Consider the following 23629-nt stretch of genomic DNA (forward strand, 5'->3'; position numbering starts at 1 on the left):
CATGATGTTGATTTAACCTTATGTTTTATAGAATTGCTAAAATATTGCTCCATTACTTTAATTTAGAGTTGAGATAGTCTTCATAACGAACAATTATAACTTAATTTTGAAAATAATCGAAAAATATTTTGACATTTCTATAAATTTTGAGACTAAACCGACACCATATAAATAGCCAGGGACTATTTAGACACACATTTCTAATTTGACTATCATAAAATTTAGACCACATTAAATTTCATAATTACATATATATATATATATATAGCATCCAATTTGTTTTAGACTACCACCAAAATAATATTTTTTTGACATAAAAAATATCACTATTATAGCAATTAAAATAAAATTAAATAATATATATTAGCTGAGTGGCATTTGCGTTAATATTTGTAAACTTAGAGGGGCATAATTAAAAAGTCTCCAAGAAATTGAGGGGTTATCGCCATCTTCCCCATCTCCGGCCATTGTTCATCTTCTAGGGCTTTTACAAGTCAGACCCGGTAAGATTTACTGTGATGCTACAACCCTAGGCAGCCAAGTAGAAAAAAACTATAATCTCTAAGCTTTGATTTACTTTTAAATTTCCGAGCCCTTTCAGGCGCTGTTTGATCGGAGCTTCCGGGTTAGCCGTGAAATTGTTCGATATTTATTTTGATTGGTGTTGCTGGCTTTTGATCGCGACGGTGTGGGATTTCGAATTGCAAGAACTGTGAGTCTCATGGTTCCTTAGATTAGGGTTTTGTTACGCGCTGTTTGTTATCTATCGTTCGGGATGTCATTCTGATTTTTTTAAGAATTAGAATTTGCAGGGCATGGCTCGCAGCCGGAGAATATATGTTGGCAATCTTCCTGGTGATATTCGCGAGAGAGAGATCGAGGATCTTTTTTACAAGGTCCACTCAAAATCATACATTTGCTTAGACCATGAGCTTTCCTGCTGTGTTCTATGTTCTATGTTTGTTGTTTGTTTGCTTTTCTTGTACTTAGGAGCATGCTTGGAGGGTTGGCATGTGTCTTTATGAAATTTGATTGCGTGGGAGTTGCCAAGGTGGAAGGAATGACTGTCACCTTGTTTGTCCTCTGGTGTGCAGTTTAGTACAAGCACGAATCTTGAAATACTTAGTTTTTATAATTAATGGATGTCTTAAAGAGACCTTTGGTTACGGCCTTATGGAATTAATATTGTTAGAAATTTAAAGGATTTTGTTGGATTTGTGATGTTGATCTTGATATTATTACTAAATGTGATATAAAATGGATGATTAAATTCATGTTGGAAAGTTGAGATTGGTGCCAATCGGGTGTATCAATTTTGAATTTATGGATTAGGTTCACTTCTTAGCCCTTGAATTCATGGATTAGGTTCACTTTTTAGCGCCTGTTGTCTCAATCAACTGTGGTAGAATCACATGAGATTGTGTGGATGAGAATGTAGTCCATATATTTGAGTGCAAATAAATAGAGAAATAATCTTTAATGGGTGTAGAATTAGAGGACTTCAGAGTGACAAGCTAAAACCCCATAATTTGCTTAATTGTTTTAGGTTTTGATGCGAGATGTTAGCCTCCAGGTGAAGGGATAAGAGAGAACTCTAGAGTGAGCCCCCCCCCCCCCCCCCCTCCCAAAAAAAAAGCCTCCATCACCGTGGCGGTCAAAATGAGCTCAACTTGTTTATTAAAATGGTTAAAATTTATCATTTGAATTTTGCTCGATCAAAATGAACTTTATGCGACACAAAAATAATTATGCGGCACAAAAATAATTAAGTAGTGGTAGGTTAGTGTCAACTCATTGACACATAAAACTTAGAAAAAAAATTATATGATGTTCTCATAATAAATGAATCGAACAGGCAAGTCGTTCTTTTTTGGATGAACCAAACTTGATCCCAACGTTAGCACTTAGTGGGGGATAGGACATTACAAAGTAGGATTGGTTAAGACTTATGTGTACTATTTGATAGTGGGTTTCAAATAATGGTAATTCTAAAACAATTGCATACATTAAGGCTCCATATGGAGTAATTCTTTGTTTTCAAAGAACATAAACTAAAGCAAATAATCTTTTTTGTTTCCTATTTTTTCATATTTATTTTATTTTATTTTATTTTGTATTTAAACAAACTTGTTTTTCTTTTTTCAAAAACACAAAACAACTAAAATCAGTTTTTATGTTTTTAAAATAGCTCCCCACCCATGGCGACCCCAACCTCGACCACATTGCCTTTTTCGATGTCGATGCCTTCTTTGATGCCAATGCCTTCTTTTTATGCGACGCCAATGCGATGCCTTCTTTTCCGTTGTTACCGCTTTATCATCTTCTTCTTTTGTTATGTCTCCTCTCCTCCTTAATTTGCACCGCCAACTGACAACTACCACAGAGATTCCAACAGAGGCGGTGGTCGAGTGATAAATAGCGAAGAAGCGTAAAGTGGAGCTCGTTGGTTTCAACGACGCTACTACGACAAAAAAGTTGTAGGTGATTTCACTGGTGGAGAAGCTCTAACTGCTTCTGATGGCTGCAGTGGAGGAACGGAGTAGAGTGGACCAGAGAGGGTTGAGGCGATTGTGGGGGAGGGGGTTGAGGGAGGAAGGGGAGGAGTTGGAGGGGATAAATACATTTTTTTTTCTTTTTTTTTTCTTTTTTGAACATATTTTTTGTTTTTATTTTAAAAATAGAAAAATTATTAGCATAACGAACATGTTTTTGTTTTTATGCTTAAACAAAAAAAAAAACAAGTAAAGAACAAAAAAATAAACAGAAAGTGCCAAAACAAATATTGCCTTCTTCGATGCCGATGCCTTCTTTGATGCCAATGCCTTCTTTATATGTGACGCCAATGCGATGCCTTCTTTTCCGTTGTTACTGCTTCATCATCTTCTTCTTTTTGTTATATCTCCTCTCCTCCTTAATTTGCACCGCCAACTGACAACCTCCACAGAGATTCCAACAAAGGTGGTGGTCGAGTGATAAGTAGCGAAGAAGCGTAAAGTGGAGTTCGTTGGTTTCAACGACACGACTATGACAAAAAAGTTGTAGGTGATTTCACTGGTGGAGAAACTAACTGCTTCCAATGGCGGCAGTGGAGGAAGGAAGTAGAGTGGACCAGTGAGGGTTGAGGCGATTGTGGGGGAGGGGGCTGAGGGAGGAAGGGGAAGAGTTGGAGGGGATAATTAAATTTTTTTCGTATTTTTCTTTTATGAACATATTTTTTGTTTTTATTTTTAAAAATAGAAAAATTATTAGCATAACAAATATGTTTTTGTTTTTATGTTTTTAAAAAAATCAAATAAAGAACAAAAAAAATAAACAGAAAGTGAGGTTTTCAAAAACGCCCCCCCCCCCCCTCCCCTAACTGAAATTTAGCATTAACACATCCTAGGTAGGCTTAACACTAATGCTAATTTGTTTTTGTCATCTAAGAATTGACGCAGGGTTATGCCTTACAATTTAGTATTTTTTAGCTTTATATACTTTTTGGCTTTGCTTGAAGATGAGTTCAGATTGCGCGCGCGACGGGGTGGGGATGGGAATCTCTCTATACTAATGTTTCTATTTCATACTTTGTGTATAAAAATAGCTGACCCGAACTCAACCTGAATATTATATGGATTAAAATTAAACTTAATTTATTGTGCCATGTTCAATATTGACCCTCATGTTGGCATTCATACAAAGTTTGTAGGGGTGTCAACAAATGACCTGACATGACAACTTGGTAGGGTCCCAATAAAAAAAATCGAAGTTTTGGTTGATTTGACTAAAACTTGGGTTGAATTTGTGTCTAAAATCTTGATTCGATTAAATTTTGATTTTGGTTTGAGTTGACCTAAAAAGTTGAAAATGACACCCAAATGCTATTGTGGCATTATGTAGATAGGTCTTGTTCAAGTTAAATGGTTTGTGTTGATAAAAAATAGATGGATTAAGAAGTTTGGGTTCATGCTGGGTGATTTATGGTTGAGTCAACTAAAGGTTGATTTTTTTCACCCAAATAATAATGGAGACGGGTTCGGTTGATGTGACTAAAATTGGGTTAAATTTGTGTCTAAAATTTTGATCGAGTAAACTTTGATTTTGGTTTGAGTTGACCTAAAAAGTTGAAAATGACACCCAAATGCTATTGGGACATGATGTGGATGGGTCATAGTCAAGTTAAATGGGTTGTGTTGATAAAATTTCTTGATTTATGCATAGATGGATTAAATTGTTCGGGTTCGTGCCAGGTATGGTTGAGTCAACTTAAAGTTGATTATTTTCACTTAATAATAATGGGAATGGGTTCAACCAAGCATATTTTGGTCGAGGTTAAAATTGGGTCAAAATTTGGGCGTGGGGATTTTGTGAATTTCGCTGTACTAATATTTCAATTTCATACTTATTTGTGTAAAAATAGATGACCCAAACTCAACCCAAATGTTATATGGATTAAAATTAAACTTATTTTTTTCGTGCCATGCTCAATATTGACCCTCATATTGGCAATCATATAAAGTTTGTAGCACTGTCTACAAATGACCTAATATTTGGCAGGGGTCCAATAAAAAAAATAAGAGTTTTGATTAATTTGACTAAAATTTAGGTTGAATTTTTGTCTAAAATCTTGATCCGATTAAAATTTGATTTTGGTTTGAGCTGACTTGAAAATTTGAAAGTAACAACCAAATGCTTTTGGGGCATGATGTAGATGGGTCATGGTCGAGTTAAATGGGTTATGTTGATAATAAAATTTCCAGATTTATGCATAGTTGGATTAAATTGTTCGGGTTTGTGCTAGTTGATTTATGGTTGAGTCAACTTAAAGTTAATTGTTTTCACCCAAATAATAATGGGGACGGGGTTCAATCAAGCATATTTGGGTCGAGGTCAAAATTGGGTTAGACTCAATCTTTCAACTTGAATTGAAACCCCTACTAGTTCATCGTGCTCACTTGTAAGATCAACATATATCTTGATATAATTTGATGATGTGGTAGTTGGGAGGACTCATATTGTTTGGTTTTTTAAGTGTGGGATCATAGGAGCATGAATGTTGAGACTCCTAATTTGCTTGTTTAAATTAATCCAAGGATAAGTACTTTCAAGGGCACATAATTTTCCATCCCCTTTTCCGGGGTTTCTTTTGGACAAGGCTAAAAAAAATGATTTTCTAACTTTAATAGATTCTTGTAGATTTGTTTCTTAATCGATAGTACTGTTAATTCAAATAACATGAATTCCCTTCAATTTTTGATAACTTCCATTGAAGTTCATGTATAATGCCAGGGGCTAAATTGAAATAATATTGCTTGAACTACTTTGTGGATATTGCTTGCTTCTACAACCGAACTGCATGACACATGCTTCAAATCGACAATTTTGTTTCAAGCCTTGAAACTTGTTCAATATCCTTTGAATTTTATTTGTCTCAAATTTCAATATTTTATTTTCGTTGACTACAAAAATGTTCACTCAAAATTAGATTAATTTAATACATGTATTCATATATTTGATAATGCCTTCTTATTTCATAGCACAAATATTTATGAATTATAGTTCTCAAGATACAACAACAACAAAACCTTAATCCCACTACGTAGGGTCAACTACATGGATTCTTTTTCTCCATTGAGTCCTATTTAGTGTCATATTTTCATTTAGTTCTAATAAATATAGATGATTTTTTATACAATATGCCCTTGTATTCCTAGGTCTACCTCTGTCTTTCTTAACGTAAGTCGAATCTAAAACATCTACTCTCCTCATCAGATCATCAGATGGTCGACGCCTAATGTGACCAAACCATCTAAGACGATTTTCTCTAATTTGTTGCTAATATGAGTCAAAAGTATTGAATTGCCGGTCATTTAGATTTATGAAATCATTTCGCATTTTGTCTCTAAGTGCAAAGCCACTTATCCACCTAATCCTTAACTTAGTAACAACACTTAACTTAGTATTTTGCTTCTCTTTTAAAGGTCAACATTCAACGCCATAGAGCATTGCAGACTATAGTTCTCAAGATAAATTTACAAAAAAATTATTTAATGCACATAGAATATATTTTAATAAAATTGAATCAAATCAACTTGGCACTTAACTCAAAATTGTTTAGTTTTAATTCAAATTGAACTTGGTGTCAGTTGAAATCAAAAACATCGATTTCAAGATTAGTTTGTTTTTCTTGAACTCGAGTCAAAATCGCATGTATGCTTTTCAAGCATCAACACTTCGTTACTCAACTACTCATTGGGGTGCTGTATCTATCATAATGGTGGGCACAAGCATACCAGCCCTTTTAGGTGGATCCTTGCTAGCTTTGCATGTACCATTTTAGAGCTCCAAATAGCTTTCACTACTTTATTAAGTATTCTTTGAATATGTGGACTAATTTGAAGGAGTTTTTGTAGCACGATCACTCTTTTCTCTAGGTAAGTTGGATTTTGATCTTTTACTTATCTTTCTTCATGCATTGTTCTTTTGACATTATGACAATTAATGGGTGACTTGGTAGATAAGCTCTCATCTTGGCACACCGTCTTGCATTTTTTGATCTACTGACAACAATGGTGATCCTAGCCTTTCAGACATTTAGTCTCTGGCTAGTAGTCCCTACGTGCGATGTTTGCTTGTTGACAAGTCACTAATGGCGGTCTCAAATATTCAATTCATGGCCCCAACCTTCTTTGTGTGCTCTTATTAAAATTGAGGCCACAACGGTAATCTCAAATTTTATGATCTTGAGCTAGAGCCCATTCATTTGTGAATAATTTATTCAATGTTGGGGGCACCAACTATGATCTCAATGTCTAAGCTCTCGGCCTAGTACCCTTCTGATAAGGCAGTGTTGACGGCCCCAAAAACCCATGTAGTGGGTGCCTCTCCTAGTAAATTTCTCATTCATTTGTTCAACGTTAAGGTGATAAAAATGCTAGGAGAGACACCCACTACATGGGTTTAACAATGATAACTTTATTTACTTTCTGGGGCCGCATATTATGAAATTTTGTTGATGGAGAAGAAATTATTGGGGTAACAATCTTTTTGAAGCTGATTCTCTGATAAAACAAGAGCTTTTTGTATTTATGAAGAAGTAATTCAGCAGTTTAGTATTTGAAGTGCCTTTTTTATGGTGTAATATGATGTTTTTTTTATGGATGTCTATTTTTACTGGTCAACCTTTGTAGGATGATTGTAGATATCAAAGCTTATTTGACCATTTTTCGGAGTGATGTCATGATTTCCCATTTGGGATTGAGTCTTTGAGATATTTTTATACAGAAGAATAAGCGGATCAATTATACATCTCATATTGGGAATAATCTCTTTGCCCCATAATTTTTTTGAGATTGAACAAAAGTGTCCACTTAGGATTATGACTTAGACCCATATTACATGAGCGGCCACAATTTCAGATATTATGCCTCATTGAATCTGGTTGACTCAATAAACACAACAATTAATTGGAAAGGAAGGAGTTTTTTTGAGGTCATCTCTTAGCAACTACAACCTTTTTTAGTACTAAAAGGAGCTCTCTTGGGATTCTGGCCAGTAGCAATGCCTTAATGATTACAACTTCAACCATTGCAAAGGAAGTAATTATCTTATGATCATAGCCCGAGTTAATCCCTCAATGATCACAATTTTAACCAATATTAAGGAAAGGAGTTTGCTTGGGATTATGGCTAGGCTAATGCCCTGGAGATCACAAACTTCTAGTGAGGACTTTGTATTCAGAACTATGGGCCCGCTGGGGCTTTCTTGTCATCATTGATGAACCATCATGTGGACTATTTTTGGCAGAGTACATTGAAATGTTTGAATGAAGATTTTTAGAGGTAATATTTGATTATAATCTTTTGATTTCATGATAAGCATATTATTATAATAGCATCTAGTGACACAAAAGTTACTAGCAACATGGTTTCTTTGTCAAAGCAAGAGTTCTTATAGCCCCTCATAGGAGTAAAATTATACTTTTGCACAAGAGCTATAAAGAAGTGAAGCAATCAATGTGGATTTAATAAAATTATGGTGTTTATACACTGGATGGAATTATTTAGTCCTCTACTCCATGCACTAGTATATCAAGAACTTCAATTATTTCTTGAATTGCTTATTGAATGAAGTGAAAATCTCATAACTCGAACTGACTCAATTAAAATTTGCTTGACCTAATGCAACATAATAAGCACTAGCGCCATGTCGTTTTAGTGTCCACCTGACCCAAGAAGATCATGATCAAATTTGTACACGCCAACTTGAAAAAAATTACAAAAGTAGCTGATCGGTATTATTTGTTGTTGAAAAAAATGATTAAAAGGAGAATCGACCTATTTAATAGATTATGCCCATGTTTTTAGTTTGAGTTGAATTGTTTCTCATTCATTTTGGACTATTTAAAGCTGACCAAATTATCCGAATCCTACACTAGTTGACCCAAACCCAAAATTTGTGTCCGATTCAAATGGGTTTTTGTGTTTTCTTGATTGGGTAAATTTTAGTTTTTGCAGTATTCAGGCATCCTTACATTGATTTTACCTTTTTTTGAATACTGACATTGGATTGTTAAATTGCACTTTGAGATTTTGATTGGAGAGCTTATCTGTGCAGTTTGGAAATATTGTTGACATTGAATTGAAGATTCCTCCGAGACCTCCAGGTTATGCTTTCATTGAGGTAAGTCTTTCTCTTGACAAATGCCAATTTTTTAATTAGGATTGCATGATGCTGATTTTCCTAGGTCTAACTATTTGGGAACCATGGTTCTAAATGGCTTATACTAAAAATATATTGGGAAATTTACGTACTTAGCACACAGTTATGTATTTACATATCAAACACCTAAACTTTCATATTGATACACATAACTCTTTGATGTTTTAAATCTATGCATGACAAGGTTTATTTGATTTTTAAAATGTGGTAATAGTGCTATTTTTTATGTGATATTAAAGATTTGAGTGTTATGCGTGTAAATATGAAAGCTTAGATGTGAGATATGTAAATACATAAGAATTGGGTGCTATGTATGTAAATGCCCCAAATATTTCAAATCCTGGAATTCACAAGTTTACTCTTGGTGTACTAAATGTACCATTTCGCTTAATATCTCTTTGAAAGTGTTTCTTTTTGACACTATTAACACGAGATATTTGAATTTTTTTCTTTCGTAGTTCGAGGATGCTCGTGATGCTGAAGATGCCATCTATGGTCGAGATGGTTATAATTTTGATGGTTACAGATTACGTGTAGGTAAATTGTTCTTAAATGATATAATGTCATTGATAATATATTTTTTTAATTTTATCCGTCATTTTGTGATGCAGGTGGAGCTTGCTCATGGCAGAAGAGGCGGCGGCTCCTCATATGATCGTTACAACAGCTTTAGTAGCGGCGGCGGTAGCGTTTCCCGTCGTTCAGATTATCAAGGTGCGGCGGATATACAAAATGTTTTTTTGCATTGCGCACATCATTGGTTTGGAATGCAATGCACTATTTATCTTTGGGGAATTTACATACGGACCACCGAATACCCATGTATTTACATATTTAACATCTAAAGTTTGCTTTTTTGAATTTATGCCAACCAAAAATTTCCTTATCACATAAAAAGTACCACTCGTTTAACTTAAGAAAGGTGATATGTTTGTAAAAATTGAATTTTTAGTGTTAGATGTAAAGACATAGGAATTGAGTGATATATATGTAGATCTTCCTTTATCTTTTAGCAATGGTGTCCATTTATCATTTTCCATTTTGTCGTGCAGTTATTGTGACTGGTTTGCCATCTTCTGCATCATGGCAAGACTTGAAGGCGAGTGCTGCTTTACAATAACGCCATGATTTTATTTTTATTTTTTAATCCTGTAAGGGTTCTTACATTTTGATGTGCATTTGTTTAGGATCACATGCGGAGAGCTGGTGATGTTTGTTTCTCTGAGGTGTACCGTGAGCGCAGAGGTTAGTGGTGCTGTGGTTTCTTATTTTAAAGATTTACGTCTTATAGGTCTTTTAGGACATATTTTATCATAGTGTAATTTTTTTTCTATACTTTGATCCCTGCATTTGACATACTTTTTTTTGTTGCATCATCCTTTTCTATTTGCCTTCTGCATATGACACTTATTCCTTCCTCTAAATGTTAGCGGAAAGGGAGCCTATGGAGCAAATAAGGAACAGGTAGCAAAAAAATAAGATAAATGAGTAATTAATAAGAAAGTTGAAGATGTGCGAAAGTGTTTCTGGCACTTGCTTCTATGTTGTTCAGTTTTGGAAGGTAGCTATCCCCTTCCTCAATAATCACTTGCGTTTTTTAAATGTTGAAATACCATGTAAGATGGATTATGCACTGGCAAGAGACCTTATTTCTGTGATTGTAAGGTTCAACAACATGAGCTAATGCTACAAGTCGTGCACAATGTTTGCCACTTCAAGATGGATTCACGGTTATAGTTTGCACTTTTTTGTAATAGATGGAGCAGTTTTTTATTTTTTATTTTTTGTGGTAGAAAAAGTAGCAAATAAAAAATAGTGGCTGCTTGGATGACAAAACTTCTGCAATTTTTCTCAGTTTTTCCTAAAATTTGCTTTAGAAAAGCTGTTTTTTGGTTAATTATGAAGTAACTTTTAAAAATTTTGAACAAAAAAAGGAAAAAAAAAACTACCTAAGAAAATTCTTGATACTCTTTATTGTAATTTGAACTATTTTTATGTTAATTTTGTCAGATCTTCCTTTTATCATGATTCAGATATGTTTGTACGTTATAATAAACTGGTCTTACATTCTTTTGCTTTATACTATCTAAATACTGGGGTTGTGGAAGCCACTTTAACTAAGTAGTAGTAGAGAAATATACTTGGATAGTTACTTCTTCAATTTATCATTATAGCCAAAATGAATTATCTATTGAGTTTTTGATAGTTATGAGGGATATTACAGTAGTTTGGTTAATAATTATTTTAATAGAAAGTTGAGGGTTAAGAAGATACCAAATGATTGGAGAGGCACCATTTGCTATCAATATTTAGGAACCAAGGGGATATTCAAGATTATGTTAATTTTGGAAGAATCAACTCATGTCACTCAGTGAGAGATTAATGAAATATAGACCTAGAAAAATTTCTGTTTTGGAGAATCAATTTGATTTCATGATTGGAAGATCTACTATGAAAGTGATTGTTGTATTAAGATAATTAATGATGAAGTATGGAGAGCAAATAAAAAAAATTTCTATTATTTTTACTATCCTTAAAAAGGCATATGATTTGGTGCACATTAGGATGTAAAGGCTTTTGTCTTAGGCATGTTGATGCCATTTAAATTTTGTATAATAGGGCATTGACATAATTTTGGAATCCTGAATTAAAAATAAGGATGAAATTCATATTAGTTTTAGATGAAGCAAACTTATGAGCCATGCATTAAAACGATGGAGAGAGTAATGATTCATTGAATTAGAAAAACTATGCTACTTTTTGAGAACTTATTTATTTTTATTCAAGGAAGACTTATCATAGAAGCAATTTTTATGCTAAGATAATTGACAGTGAAGCATAGTGAGCAAGCAAAGAACCTTCACATTTTCTTATTGATCTCGAGTCTACATATGATTGAGCACCATGAGAATTAATTTGGTGCACGTTGAGATAAATAGTTGTTTTTTAAAGGTATATGAATACTGTTGATAATATGTATGATTGAGAATTTATTAGCACTAAAAGTAGTATTATAATAAGAGCTTATAATAAGAGCTTTCAATTTTACTAAGTTTAGTTCAAAAACCAAAATTGAGTGCATATCTTTTCATATTGGTGGATACTTTATGGGAAGTGTTTTGGTGCATGATTTTTATAAATAATATAGTTATAATTGGGCATGCATGCATTGAAATAGGTGAAAATTCAAATGAGTTGAGGAAATATTTAGAAGATAACCGACTTAGAATTAGAAGAACAAAAACTGAGTATTTTTTATGTGATCCTAGTGGATATAATATTAAAAATTATGATTCAATATTATTGGAAGATAAGGCAGTGCTTTTGTGTGATAATTTTAATAATTTTTTATATGATTTACAAAAGAATGTAAATGTCTGTGAAAATATAACTTGAGACTGAATGGTTAAAATAGAAAGTGTTGTAGGAGTTCTGTGTTATAAAATGATATCTTGGAGATTTAAAGATAATTTTCTTATAAAATTGAAATTAGACCTATAATGTTTTATTGATCTGAATGTTTATCAATTCAGATCATTAACATCCAGGTTGAGTGTGGCATAGATGAGAATATTAAGATGGCCGCGTGGCAAAATTATGAAGGTTAAAATAAGTAATTATTATATTGGAAGAACACTTAGAGTGATATCTATTAAAGATAGTCTAATTGAAAATACATTTATAGGATTAAGAAGAAGTGGTTGGCCTAAGATTACATGCGTAGGGGTTTCTTAAGAATTCAATGCTCAAACAACATTTTGCGGGAATGAATGAAAAATCAAGATTCATAAAGCCTTCCTCAGATAGTATAATGTTAATGATGGTTATGTTATTTACATGAATTTTGCTCACATGCCATAATGTTTTATGGATTAGTTTGCTTTATGTACAAATTGCTTATTTACTCTATAATTATTCATAATTCTAATTCGCCTTTCGTTTTCATGGTGTAAATTTTAGCTTTAAGTTGGAAGCATGACCGTTTTTTGGATTTTGATACGGGTTCTCTTCACCTAAAATGTTTATCCTTGTAGAGCACACTAAAAAAAGGTTAAATTCTTACTGATTATTTCTTATTTGTTTACCTGAATATTTGCAGGAACCATTGGAATTGTGGATTATACAAACTATGATGATATGAAATATGCTGTAATCTATTTTCTTTCCATCCAGGCTATAGATTTGTATTTTCTGCATCTTTAATCATTGATTTTGATATGAATGTTCTTGGGCATTGATCTGCAGATAAGGAAACTTGATGATTCCGAGTTCCGAAATGCATTTTCACGGGCTTTTATTAGGGTAAATAATTTACAACTTTCTAGTTTACTTTGTCATTTCAGGCGATTAATTACATAGAGATGAATAATGCATTTTTTTCCTGTGATTTTATCATAGGTGAGAGAATATGATCCGAAATATGATTCTAGGAGAAGCTATTCTAGGAGCCGGAGCCGGAGCCCAGCCTCATCCAGGAGCCGCAGTGGTAGTCGCAGCTATAGCCCAAGGAGGTACCTAAGCTGAAAATCTTGCCATTCTGTGTTTGTATTTTAGTCTGGTTCATTGAAAATTTTGATTCTGATATTAGTCTGTTGCACAGTCCAAAGGGCAGGTCTTCACGCCGTTCATTGTCTAGATCTCGATCAAAATCTGTTTCCTCTCGTTCCCGTTCCCGTTCAGTTTCTGCAAAAAAGTCTTTATCTAGGTATGCATTTATCTTAAAATTCTCTTTTTGTGGAACTTCTAATTTTTATTTATTAATTATAAATATTAAGCTTTATATACTAGTGGAGGTAGTTGGGAGTTTCATGTGGTTTTGTGTTATTAGCTTATATAAATTGCTCATTATTTTGTGTTTTATTCTCATTTATTGCTTTGTTTGTGAGATCACATTGATTTTTTTTTTTTAATTTCTTGTGTCTTTCTTGAGCAAGCTTCTCATTTTAAACCTGCTGATGCTAAAAATAAAGATAAAAATAATAAGAAAAATCTGTTGATGATGATTAAGTTGCTATGTTGCCGTTACTTTATTTTCTGCCTTCCCATATCTTTCTTAGAATTTTCGTTTGCTATCTGATCTAATGCCTGGAATACATATTGCATGCTAAAATAGAAGTACTACTATTGTTCCTAAAATAAATTCAACCACTATTACTTAAGGAAAGGTCATTATGACAAATGAAATAACAAATTCATATATGTTGTTTTGAGATTAACTTGTTTGGAGGCAGAGGATCTGATTGGCAGTTTTTATTTTATTTTATTTTGGCAACGGTAGATTGCATTTGGATACTTAAGATATGAGTTCTTGTTTTTCTCGAGTTTCATATTTAAATAAAACTTATCTGAGGTCTCTTTTGATTTTTAGATTAACCTGAGGTGGGTATCTAAACGAAAGTTTTTTTTGGCATTTTGGAGGACGTGAAGTGTTTCAAAACGAACCAACATAAAATGATATCTTTCCTCTTGATCAAATGGTGGTGAGGGATGGGGGCGACAGTGAAAATCAAACAAAAACATGTTAAAGAATAAGGAACAATGTAGAAGCGTTTGGCCATGCTTCAGTGGTTGCATGGGCTGAAGCAGGACGTCTTAGATTTAGATGATAAAATAAAATTTCAACTACAAGCTTATTACAAACACCATTTATTAGAAATCAGTACCTATAGTTTAATAAATGGGATAACGTCTAAATTCCTGGTTCTTGTATACATCTAATAACTGCAAACTTTATCAATAATCTAAATCTGTTAACGAATAATTCCTCAGTACTTGTATTGTATTAATGAGGAGATTGAGCACATAGCAACTTAGTAGGAGATATTCTGCTAGGATCACGAGAATATAAGAAAAGCTGCACAATTTGTGTGATTTTGAATGGGCGTAAACGAGCCGAGCTTGAATGAGCCCAATTTTTGTTCGTGTTCAACTTATTTGATTTTTTTTGTTCGTGTTCAACTTATTTGATTTTTTTTTTTTTTGCTCGAAAAAGGCTCATATTCCAAATAGGTCGTGAATAGAACATTTGTGCTCAGCTTGATTCAAATTCTTTTGTTTATTTTAGTTTGTGTTTGGCTTGAAAATAAGATTGAATGATTTAAAAAAAATAAGAATTAATATTTTCTTAATAGAACATAAAAAAATCCATATAGAAATTTAATAATAATAATATTTATTAATTATTTAATTAATTCAAGTCTAACCAAACAAAAGTTTGTGCAAGTTATTTAGTGAGCCAAACACTAGATGTTCGAACGATGAGCTTTTTTAATGACCCTAATTATAATTTAACATAATGCACTTCCAGACATGAATTGTGCTCATGTTTAATATTGCCATATCATGAAGTATGTCAATTAATTAGCGAATCAATCAAATAATCATTGAGAGGACTGTTACTCTGAGGATCATGAAGCTCCGCATGAGCTCACGAGAATTTTATTCGCATACGCACTCCTTTCAATAGTAGTAATACCATCTTCCGAAATGGATACTCCTAGCCATGAAGAAATATGGTTTGTCGCTCTCGGGAAATCAACTATAATAGAGCTGGGGCGAACATGCATGCTGCCAACCCTCAACGTGAAATATTCACAAAAGACAACCTTCCCTGGTATGAATTGGAATAGTGTTACCCATACTGCAATTTTATTTCCCATACACTTTTCTATACTATGTAAAGTTGCACATTGTTTGGTGCAATAAGGTATAAAATTTGAAGGATATGGACCTAGATAAACAAACTGCACCCAATTTTTATTTATCGAGGTCTAGAGAGATGCAAAGTAATTATGATAATGATATATGGATAGATAGAGCATGCTTGAAATTCGAACTAAATTTCTTGCAGAAACGAGTCCTAGCAAAACTCTGAATGTATAACCTAACAATTATGAAATTGTGTGGATACCATGATACATTTTTTTATGTGAATAAACCTTATCCATCTTCCCATTCTTTCTTGTGTTATATTAGTTAAGCGACCATCACAAAGTTTTGTCTATGCCACCTCTCAAGCTAATATCAGATTTATTTGCATTGTGACTTTATCCTTGTGACACTCACTTTGTCAACCTCCTGACCATCATTGACATAGTTGCATATCACTTGATATCACATCTCCATCTTTTTATATCTATATATCTCTCCCATTTCTCGTTGCTAACCTACCTCCAATTAGCATAAACTTAGGTCTTTGTTGATGGCCGCAATTATTCCACCAGAGGGATTTTTTGCATGTTTCAACAAGGTTTCTAGCAAATCTAAAAAAGAATTATAATGCTGCAATTAATTAATTAATATGCTTTTTCGGGCTTCTCCTTCTTCCATCGGCAACGGTCTTGAAAAAATAATAAGAAATGGAAATCATATTTCTTCATGGCGATCATGCATTAAAATTTATGTTAGCCTATAGGGAATGATACATACCTAACAAATTGTTTGTTGTAATGTTGCAAATCATATGCAAGTTAAAAAGAATGGAAATCGCATGCGATGAAACAAGGAATGAGAAGGCTAGTTGACGGACTAAAAGATGGAAAGGAATAGAATGGCCGGCGAACCTCAGCTACAATTTTATGAAGGAATAAATTGTGGTTATGTTGGAGTGTTTGATGTAGTTGGTTTGCTAATCTTATAGATATTGATATCGCAACTTCAACTTAGGCCCTGCATTTCCAAGTTGATTTGGTTGAGACCTCGAGTCTGAAAATTTTAGTTGGCCTAATTTTTGTGCTTCTTCTTCTTTTTCCCCTTTTTTTGTGATTTCATGCACGAGTCTATGAAATATTTGAAATTATTTACTTAATTGATTGGGTTTTTTTTTCATAATTTTCGTATCATTTTCTTTAAAAGCAACACAGCTGTGCTCCAGATCTCCGGGCTCCCGTTTTTTCAACTTATATCGTTGTAAAGTTGCCTTTTTTTATAGATTGGGCTTAAGCGGCGTTCTGGGGACTGGATATTAGGAAACATGATGGGATTTGGTGCAAAATGCGTTTTAAGGTATGCTGTTTGATAAACGAGCAGCTCTGAAGCTCCAAAAAGCATAATAATTTTTCTATATTATGACGACTTATAGCTCTTATTGTTGAAGCGATATACGGAAAATTATCTACAGAACTGTTGTGAAAAAAAATCGAATTTTGTATAGTGCAAAATCTCATTTTCACTATAAAAATATCTTAAAAAAACATCAAATAAGCTATTGTCAAATGGTAAAATGTGTCAGCTTAGAGAACTTCTCAATTGGACCTTCAATAGAGTTTCGGATACAGCTAATGATTTCCACGACCAATCTTCTATAGCATCATCAATTGCCTCACTGGCCTTTTATTGTTGCGAATAACTCCCTAATTATTTTATGCCTCAATCTTAATTTTCTTTTATTATTGCATATCTACCGCCGAACATCTGAGGTTGCAAACATACTTTTTATATGCAAAATATCATTGTTTCTGTAATTCCTTGCAGATCTAGTTCAAAATCAGAATCCTTGCCGGCTTCTGTAAGATTAACTTTTTCTCCTCAATTTTGCTGCACCCTAAATGCTGTTTTAGCTCCTTTGCATCTCATGTCTTTCTTCATGCGTGCATTGTGCAGCCACGAATTAAGCGAACGAAGCGCGGCAGGAGCTCGTCCCAGTCTCGTTCAATCGATACTTAAACAAATGGTCTTCCTTTTAATCTCATTGTTTTTAAGGAAGTTTTACATGCATAGCTCTCTCAATTCCCATGTATTTACATATCTAACACCAAACCTTCAATTTTTACATACATACCCCCTTACTCATGCATATGAAAGAGTTGGGTGGTATAAATTTGAAAAGCAAAATTTAGGTTTTAGATATATAAATACATAGAAATACATTTTTGGACTGATAAATCTGTCACATTTTGCAGGCGTACTCCGATCACAGCAGTTGAGTCGGCTCGTCGGTAATTGGCATGTTTTCATGAATAAAGTATTTTTCTGTTTGCCGGCAAGCTTTAACCTTTACAAAGATCTGACACTTTCTACAAACAATAGCATAAGTTTGTTTGATTTGCAAATTGATGTTTTAGGTATTTAAATCTTTTGGTGAATACTAGATCTGTTTTTTGAACTTTCTGATTTTCTCGAGCTATACATTAAGCTACCGTATACTTTGCCTCTCTGTTAAATTTGCTCTGTTTTCATTACAGAAACACATTCTCTGTTCATCTTTTATTCTGTTGGTATCATTTTTAGAATATTACATACATGCCACAGATTCTTATAAAGTAGCATCTTCATATCTACATTTATAAATCTTCAGTGTCATAAACCGATGCTCTCAGCGGTATTTTTGATGTGGGATTAAATGTGTTCGAAATCGGCTCGGGAACAGCGTATTTGCGCTGTGCTTGATTTACATATTCGTGTTTGTGTTCATTTCAAATTGGCTTGTTTGAATTAGCTAGAATAGATGGAGAATGTTGGATTTAAAGCTGCACCATTCTGGCATCATTTTTATGCAATAAAAGGCACAAAATGTCTTTTCACCATAGCAGTGTGGTGATTTAAAGTTAGATATAAATAGTCATATTATATTATTACATAAATAATATGTAATGTCTTTATGTCAAGCTTAAAAGTTTGTTTGTGCTCGACTTGCTTAATGAATGATTCAACCACAAGCTAGTTAACAAGCCTGACACTAGCAGTTCGCGAACGACGAGTTTTTTTTTTTACTGCCCTAGTAATGTTTGTGTAAATATGAATATGTAGATACATATAAGAATTGTGGTATTTTGGTAAATTTATATACATGCCGCACCATACTTATAAATTAATATATGACACTTGGAACTTTCATATTTATATTTATAATATTTTGGTGACATAAATCTAAGAATGAATATATATAGTAAACTTTTAAAAAGCATGTAATGGTGATATTTTTGATTTAGTATTAAAGATTTGAGAAGTTTGAATGTAAATATGAATGTACAAGTGTTAGATATGTAAATACACGAGAATTGTGGTGTATATTTGTAAATACTAATTTATTTTTCATCTAGTTTTATTTTTATTTTTTATATAAATGCATAAAATTAAGCCTAGCCTCTTAATGTAGCAGGCTCTTGAAAAAAATTCAACTAGACCAAAACTTAGGGGAAAGCTTTCAAATACCTCAAAATCAATTCTTATGTATTTAAATGTATAACACTTATGCTTCAATTTTTAAATAGTGGTGTTTTTATATGTTATACTAAAGTTTTGGGTGGCATAAATGTAAATAATAAAGTTTAGGTGTTATATATGTAAATAAATTGAAATGGGGTGGTATTAATGTAAATGCCCATAAAGTTTAATTTGAATGGAGTGCGAAACTACAAAGAGTACATCCTAAAGTGACTTCCCAAAGATACCAATGAAGCCATATATTAATATAAATATTTTTATGCACTTAGTGTCTACTTGCTAATCACGTCCTTTGAAGTGATAGCTACAAAGATTACTTCTCAAGAGAACCTGGCGAGCTCCTCCACCTAGCTCGCTTGTACTCATCAAGATCTTTTGACGAGTTTGTCTGCATTTATCAAGCTTCACTGCCACTTTCATTTATCGATGTTTGAAGGTTATCAGAACGACCCTACTTTAAATCATTATCGTCTATGCCTATTTATGAGTTGCTTGACAACCCTAATGATATCTTTTCAATAATAAATCTCAAATAGACTCTCTAGGTTACGTCCTATAATATAATATTTCTATATTTATTATTATTATTTTTAGCCCAATGAGGGTAAGGTGGTCCATACTAGCTAACGAGAGTGGCATGAAGAAAAAGAGAAGGGGCATTAGGATTAACACGAGCAAGCTAAAGCTCTATCCCTTTCCACCTTCTGCTCATCTCACAAGATCTTCTGAATTTTATGAATTTGCAAAACATATAAGGACCTTACGTCCTAAAAGAATTCAACATGAGAGCATAATTTAAATGAAATAAACTATAACAAATTTTTTATGAAAATTAAAATTTACTTGAATAGTTGTATGTAGTTAAATGAAAAAATATTATATCAAGAGTCTTGATGCAGTCCAATCACAATGCACCACGTGTACAACCCGATTCTGTCATGTATTAAACTATTTAGTTATTTGTATTATGTGGGGTCAAATCATACACGTGGCATATTATGATTGGACTGAATCAGGACTCCTGATGTAATATTTTTTTCTAAATGGGGTTTCATGGAATAGGTTTGACTTTCGAGTAAGCGAGTTGAATTTGGGTTGGATTCGTGTTGCTAACTTATTTAATGTTTCGAACAAGTCAATTTCGGGTCCGTCTCAACCCCACTTGCAAACCCAATTTCACACTCTCATGTCACTCAGTTCTTATATATTTACATATCTAACCCTTAATTTTTTTTCATTTTACATTTAAATATATCCGACCCTGGTGCGGCGCAGTGAAAGCCTTTTTCTGTACAATTTAGGGCGGGGAGGGGTAATGGCGGTGGAGGTGCTCTCCATGTACAGAGCGCTTCTTAGGGCGACACGGAAGACTTTCGACGGCGATAAGCTGATGCTAAGCCAGTCGGCGGCGGAGATCCGGCGAAGATTTGAGGAGAATCGCGCCGTCTCGTCGGAGGCGGAGGTGAAGAGGCTCGTCGACGAGGCGCGAGATGCCTCCCACTTCATCACCCACATGATCGTCCAGGCCAAGCGAAGCTCTAGTGGCGGTTTTGGTATTTAATCTCTAACCTTATCAACGCCCTCTCTTGTTACTGTATCATCACTATCTCGGGTAATATTGTGTTCCGAATTAGGTAGTGTTGGTTGATTCTTGGGTACGATGCGGGACGGAAGAAGAATCTGAGGGTAGAACTGCGGATTTGTTTATAGAATAACTGAATTTGAATCTAGTCAACCACGGACGTGTTATGAAAAAGTAACAATTGGTGCTATTTTTGATTTGATGTGAAAGAATTGGGTGCTGTATGCATGTAAAAATGAAAATTTTGGTGTGAGATATGTAAATCCATATGATTTGAGTGCCATGTTTTTTATTTTTTAGGGCAGGATGAGAACTCGAATATGACACTTTTGGATTTTGCGCGTTGCATATTCAAGCATGGCTGGACATTTTTGAAGTGATAAATATTTGGTTTAAATTCCAACTAAAACATTTGGACAATCATTGTCTTCTACACTTGAAGTCTTTCAGTCTCATATTTGGTTGGAAGCAACGCTGAGTGCTGAGTTGGTGTTGGTATGTTAATCACTAAGTGAGCTCGTGAAGTGTTTTTATGGAGATATTGGTAGTTGGAGCTTATTGAGATTGGGCTTCCTTTCGTCTAGAGTGCATGGTGAAGACTTTCCCTTGAAACTATCTTTTTTGCCCTCCAATTTGTTGTGTTATACTTTTTTGAAAATTTTGTGACCATTTTTTGTTTGGAAGTTTCACATACATACCACTCAATTCCTATCATATCTAACACCCAAATTTTCATTTTTACATACATCCACCTTGCCCATGAATGGCTGAATTTGAATCTGTCTGGGAGTCACACCCAAGTAATACAACGTGAAATAGGGGGGAGAGGAGAGGGAAGGAGGGAGAGAGAGAGAGCACGATAATGAACAAGAATCGCACCAAGGAATAGAGTATAGAACATGAGAGAGACAAACATAGAGAAACAATGCATAGTAATGAATTTATTCATGAAATCACCCTCGATTTATAGACAAAGGAGGTGTAATAAATGATATTACATTTATGCCCCTACTTAAGTGGGGACTCTACAGGTTTTTATTTCATTTTTGTGGGCCTAGAGCCTTGTTCCTTTTTGATAGGACTTCGTCGAACTTTGTCGATCGACTGGATCAGGTAGGCGTTGCCAGTTGGTTGTGTTATTGAAGTCAGTTGGGTAGCAAGTGACTCGGTTTAGGTTGTTGGAAGGTTAGATCCATAGATGTTGTTGGTCGCCCTGTCTTTTATTAGTCTAGAGTCGGTAGAATTGATCGACTAAGTCTTGCTGATCGGTTGGCATAATGTCTGTCGTCCCTTGACTCTCGTCAAAGAACTTTTATCGGCAGACCGAAGCTCGGTTATTGGACAGAGGGTGAATCATTGTAATACGACAGATAGTCTACCCTTAAACGAAGAGATCTTTGGTGAAGGCTGTTGTTCGTCCTCAGTGTATCCATAAGGTCTTGGAATTGGCCCTTTCTTTGGGCTTGATTGCATTAAAGTATTATGTTCGGGTGATCATTTATCTTATATTGGGTGAGTCGCTCGGCTTGTACCACATACTCATTTTTATCTTGTTGAACGTCTGGGTCTCCCAAATCTTTTGCTAGCCAGTGAGTCCACCCTTTAATATTCTTTTTTTGTCTCCTGGACCGTCAGATCTTCTCAAGATTTGTGCTGACATAATTTCTGTTTACAACATGAAAATGTGTATTTCACTTTTAAAAGTTAAAGTAGTTGTATTTTTTAAAGTGATATGAAAGATTTGGGTGATATAAATGTAAAAAGCAAAATTTTGGTAACATATGAATTGAGTGGTATGTATGTAAATGCCTCCTTTTGTTTTTGCATGTAAATTAGATAATAGAAAGAAAATATTGCTTCATCAAGATATAAAATATTTATGTAAAAAAAAAAAAAAATTAACCATAGTGAAGGAGAAACAAGCCTGATTAGAAGGTAGACCAAAGAATGTGCCCATTGCGCAAGATTTGTCATAGTTGTTGCCACCAAGGTAACTCGAGGCTCTTTCTTTGCTTACATCACAGGACTTGGTATTCTTTTTGGGGTATTTGAATACATACCACCCAATTCTTATGTATTTACGTATATAACATCTAGAATTTACTTTTTTTACATTTATGCTCCTCCAATATTTCATGTCACATCAAAATTATCACTAATTTAACTTTTAAAAAGTGAAGAACACCTTTTCATGCATTGGTAAGGTGAAGTATATGTAAAAATTGAAGTTTATGTGTTAGAAATTAAGTGATATGTATGTATACCTTCCATTCTTTTTACTTTTATAGCTTATGGCTACTAGTTATACCATACAAGTCTCATGTGCTTGCATATCCAACTCCTAAACATTCATATTTATATGCATGCCATTCAAATCATCATAACCATCGTTTTAAGGTGCTGTATTGTAATGTATTCAACTTAAATGTTGCACGACATAAAAAATGATGTTTTTAATCTAGGATTTAGTAAATCAAGCTACTCCTCAATTCTGTCACAGTTGTGTCTTAAACCTCAGATTTATAGGATTTTTACTAGAGCTGTTAAAGCTATTACCTTATATCTCCTAAAATCCTAAAAGTGAGATACATATTTTCATGCATAGGTTTATGACACCAAAATATTGTAATAATAAATATTGAATTTTGGATGTTAGATTTGTAAATACTTTCTTTTTCATGTACTGATCGTTAATCATTTTAGCTGCTTGAGATTTTCCATTATTGTCCCTATTTCATATCAAAATGTAACTGTAATTTTGTAAAATTACAAATTTATCTCAAGCAGTTACATGTCGTTCAGTATTTTCATCCTTAAATTAACCTCCTTGTAATATGCCAATATGTCACATGTTATCTTATTTTATCTTGTAATATGTCATTATGTTACATCTTCCATTGCATTTGTTTTTTTTTATTTTCAAAGTCGCTACAATTTCGTTAAATATGAAATTATTCTTTTAATAATTTTTGTAATGCCTTTATCTATTATAAATATACCGCCCACCCTCTTTCATCCATGTTATTTTGACCCCCAATTAATGAACTAAGGTAAAAGGGCAATTTTGTAATGTGGCACCGTCACCTACCACATCTCACCTACAGCTCACCTACCGGCCACCTACCGGCCACCTCCCCCCCACCTACCTCCCACCTACCACCCACCTACCGCCCACCTACCACT

At 33.8% G+C, this 23629-nt stretch overlaps 2 protein-coding genes across 4 annotated transcripts in view; both read left to right on the plus strand.

Annotated features, from left to right (window-relative positions):
* Window positions 1–412: 412 nt before the first annotated feature.
* Window positions 413–17859, plus strand: LOC110030871 (serine/arginine-rich-splicing factor SR34-like). 3 transcript variants are annotated; one of them, XR_002294684.1, is made up of 15 exons: window positions 413–503; window positions 602–712; window positions 804–896; window positions 8596–8661; window positions 9159–9233; window positions 9312–9414; window positions 9753–9799; window positions 9888–9945; window positions 12800–12849; window positions 12946–13002; window positions 13099–13211; window positions 13301–13405; window positions 16631–16704; window positions 17173–17206; window positions 17302–17344. XR_002294684.1 is itself a non-coding variant. In XM_020733821.1 (15 exons), the coding sequence occupies exons 3-14, from the start codon at window positions 816–818 to the stop codon at window positions 17362–17364; spliced, it is 852 nt and encodes a 283-aa protein (XP_020589480.1). In that variant the 5' UTR covers window positions 413–503; window positions 602–712; window positions 804–815; the 3' UTR covers window positions 17365–17371; window positions 17601–17859. The 3 variants fall into 3 exon arrangements, 2 of the variants coding, with proteins under 2 accessions (XP_020589480.1, XP_020589481.1); XM_020733821.1 differs by lacking the exon at window positions 16631–16704 and adding an exon at window positions 17601–17859 and having other exon boundaries at window positions 17302–17371; XM_020733822.1 differs by lacking the exon at window positions 16631–16704 and adding an exon at window positions 17601–17859 and having other exon boundaries at window positions 813–896; window positions 17302–17371.
* Window positions 17860–20121: 2262 nt separating this feature from the next.
* Window positions 20122–23629, plus strand: part of LOC110030927 (mitochondrial zinc maintenance protein 1, mitochondrial) — a 6914-nt gene continuing 3406 nt past the window's right edge. Inside the window, exon 1 of the mRNA XM_020733923.1 lies at window positions 20122–20417. Coding sequence (XP_020589582.1) covers window positions 20180–20417 — 238 coding nt within the window. The 5' untranslated portion in view covers window positions 20122–20179. The remainder of the gene's footprint in view (window positions 20418–23629) is intronic.

This window comes from Phalaenopsis equestris, unplaced genomic scaffold (genome assembly GCF_001263595.1).
Source record: "Phalaenopsis equestris unplaced genomic scaffold, ASM126359v1 Scaffold000761, whole genome shotgun sequence".
NCBI classification, from domain to species: Eukaryota; Viridiplantae; Streptophyta; class Magnoliopsida; order Asparagales; family Orchidaceae; genus Phalaenopsis; species Phalaenopsis equestris.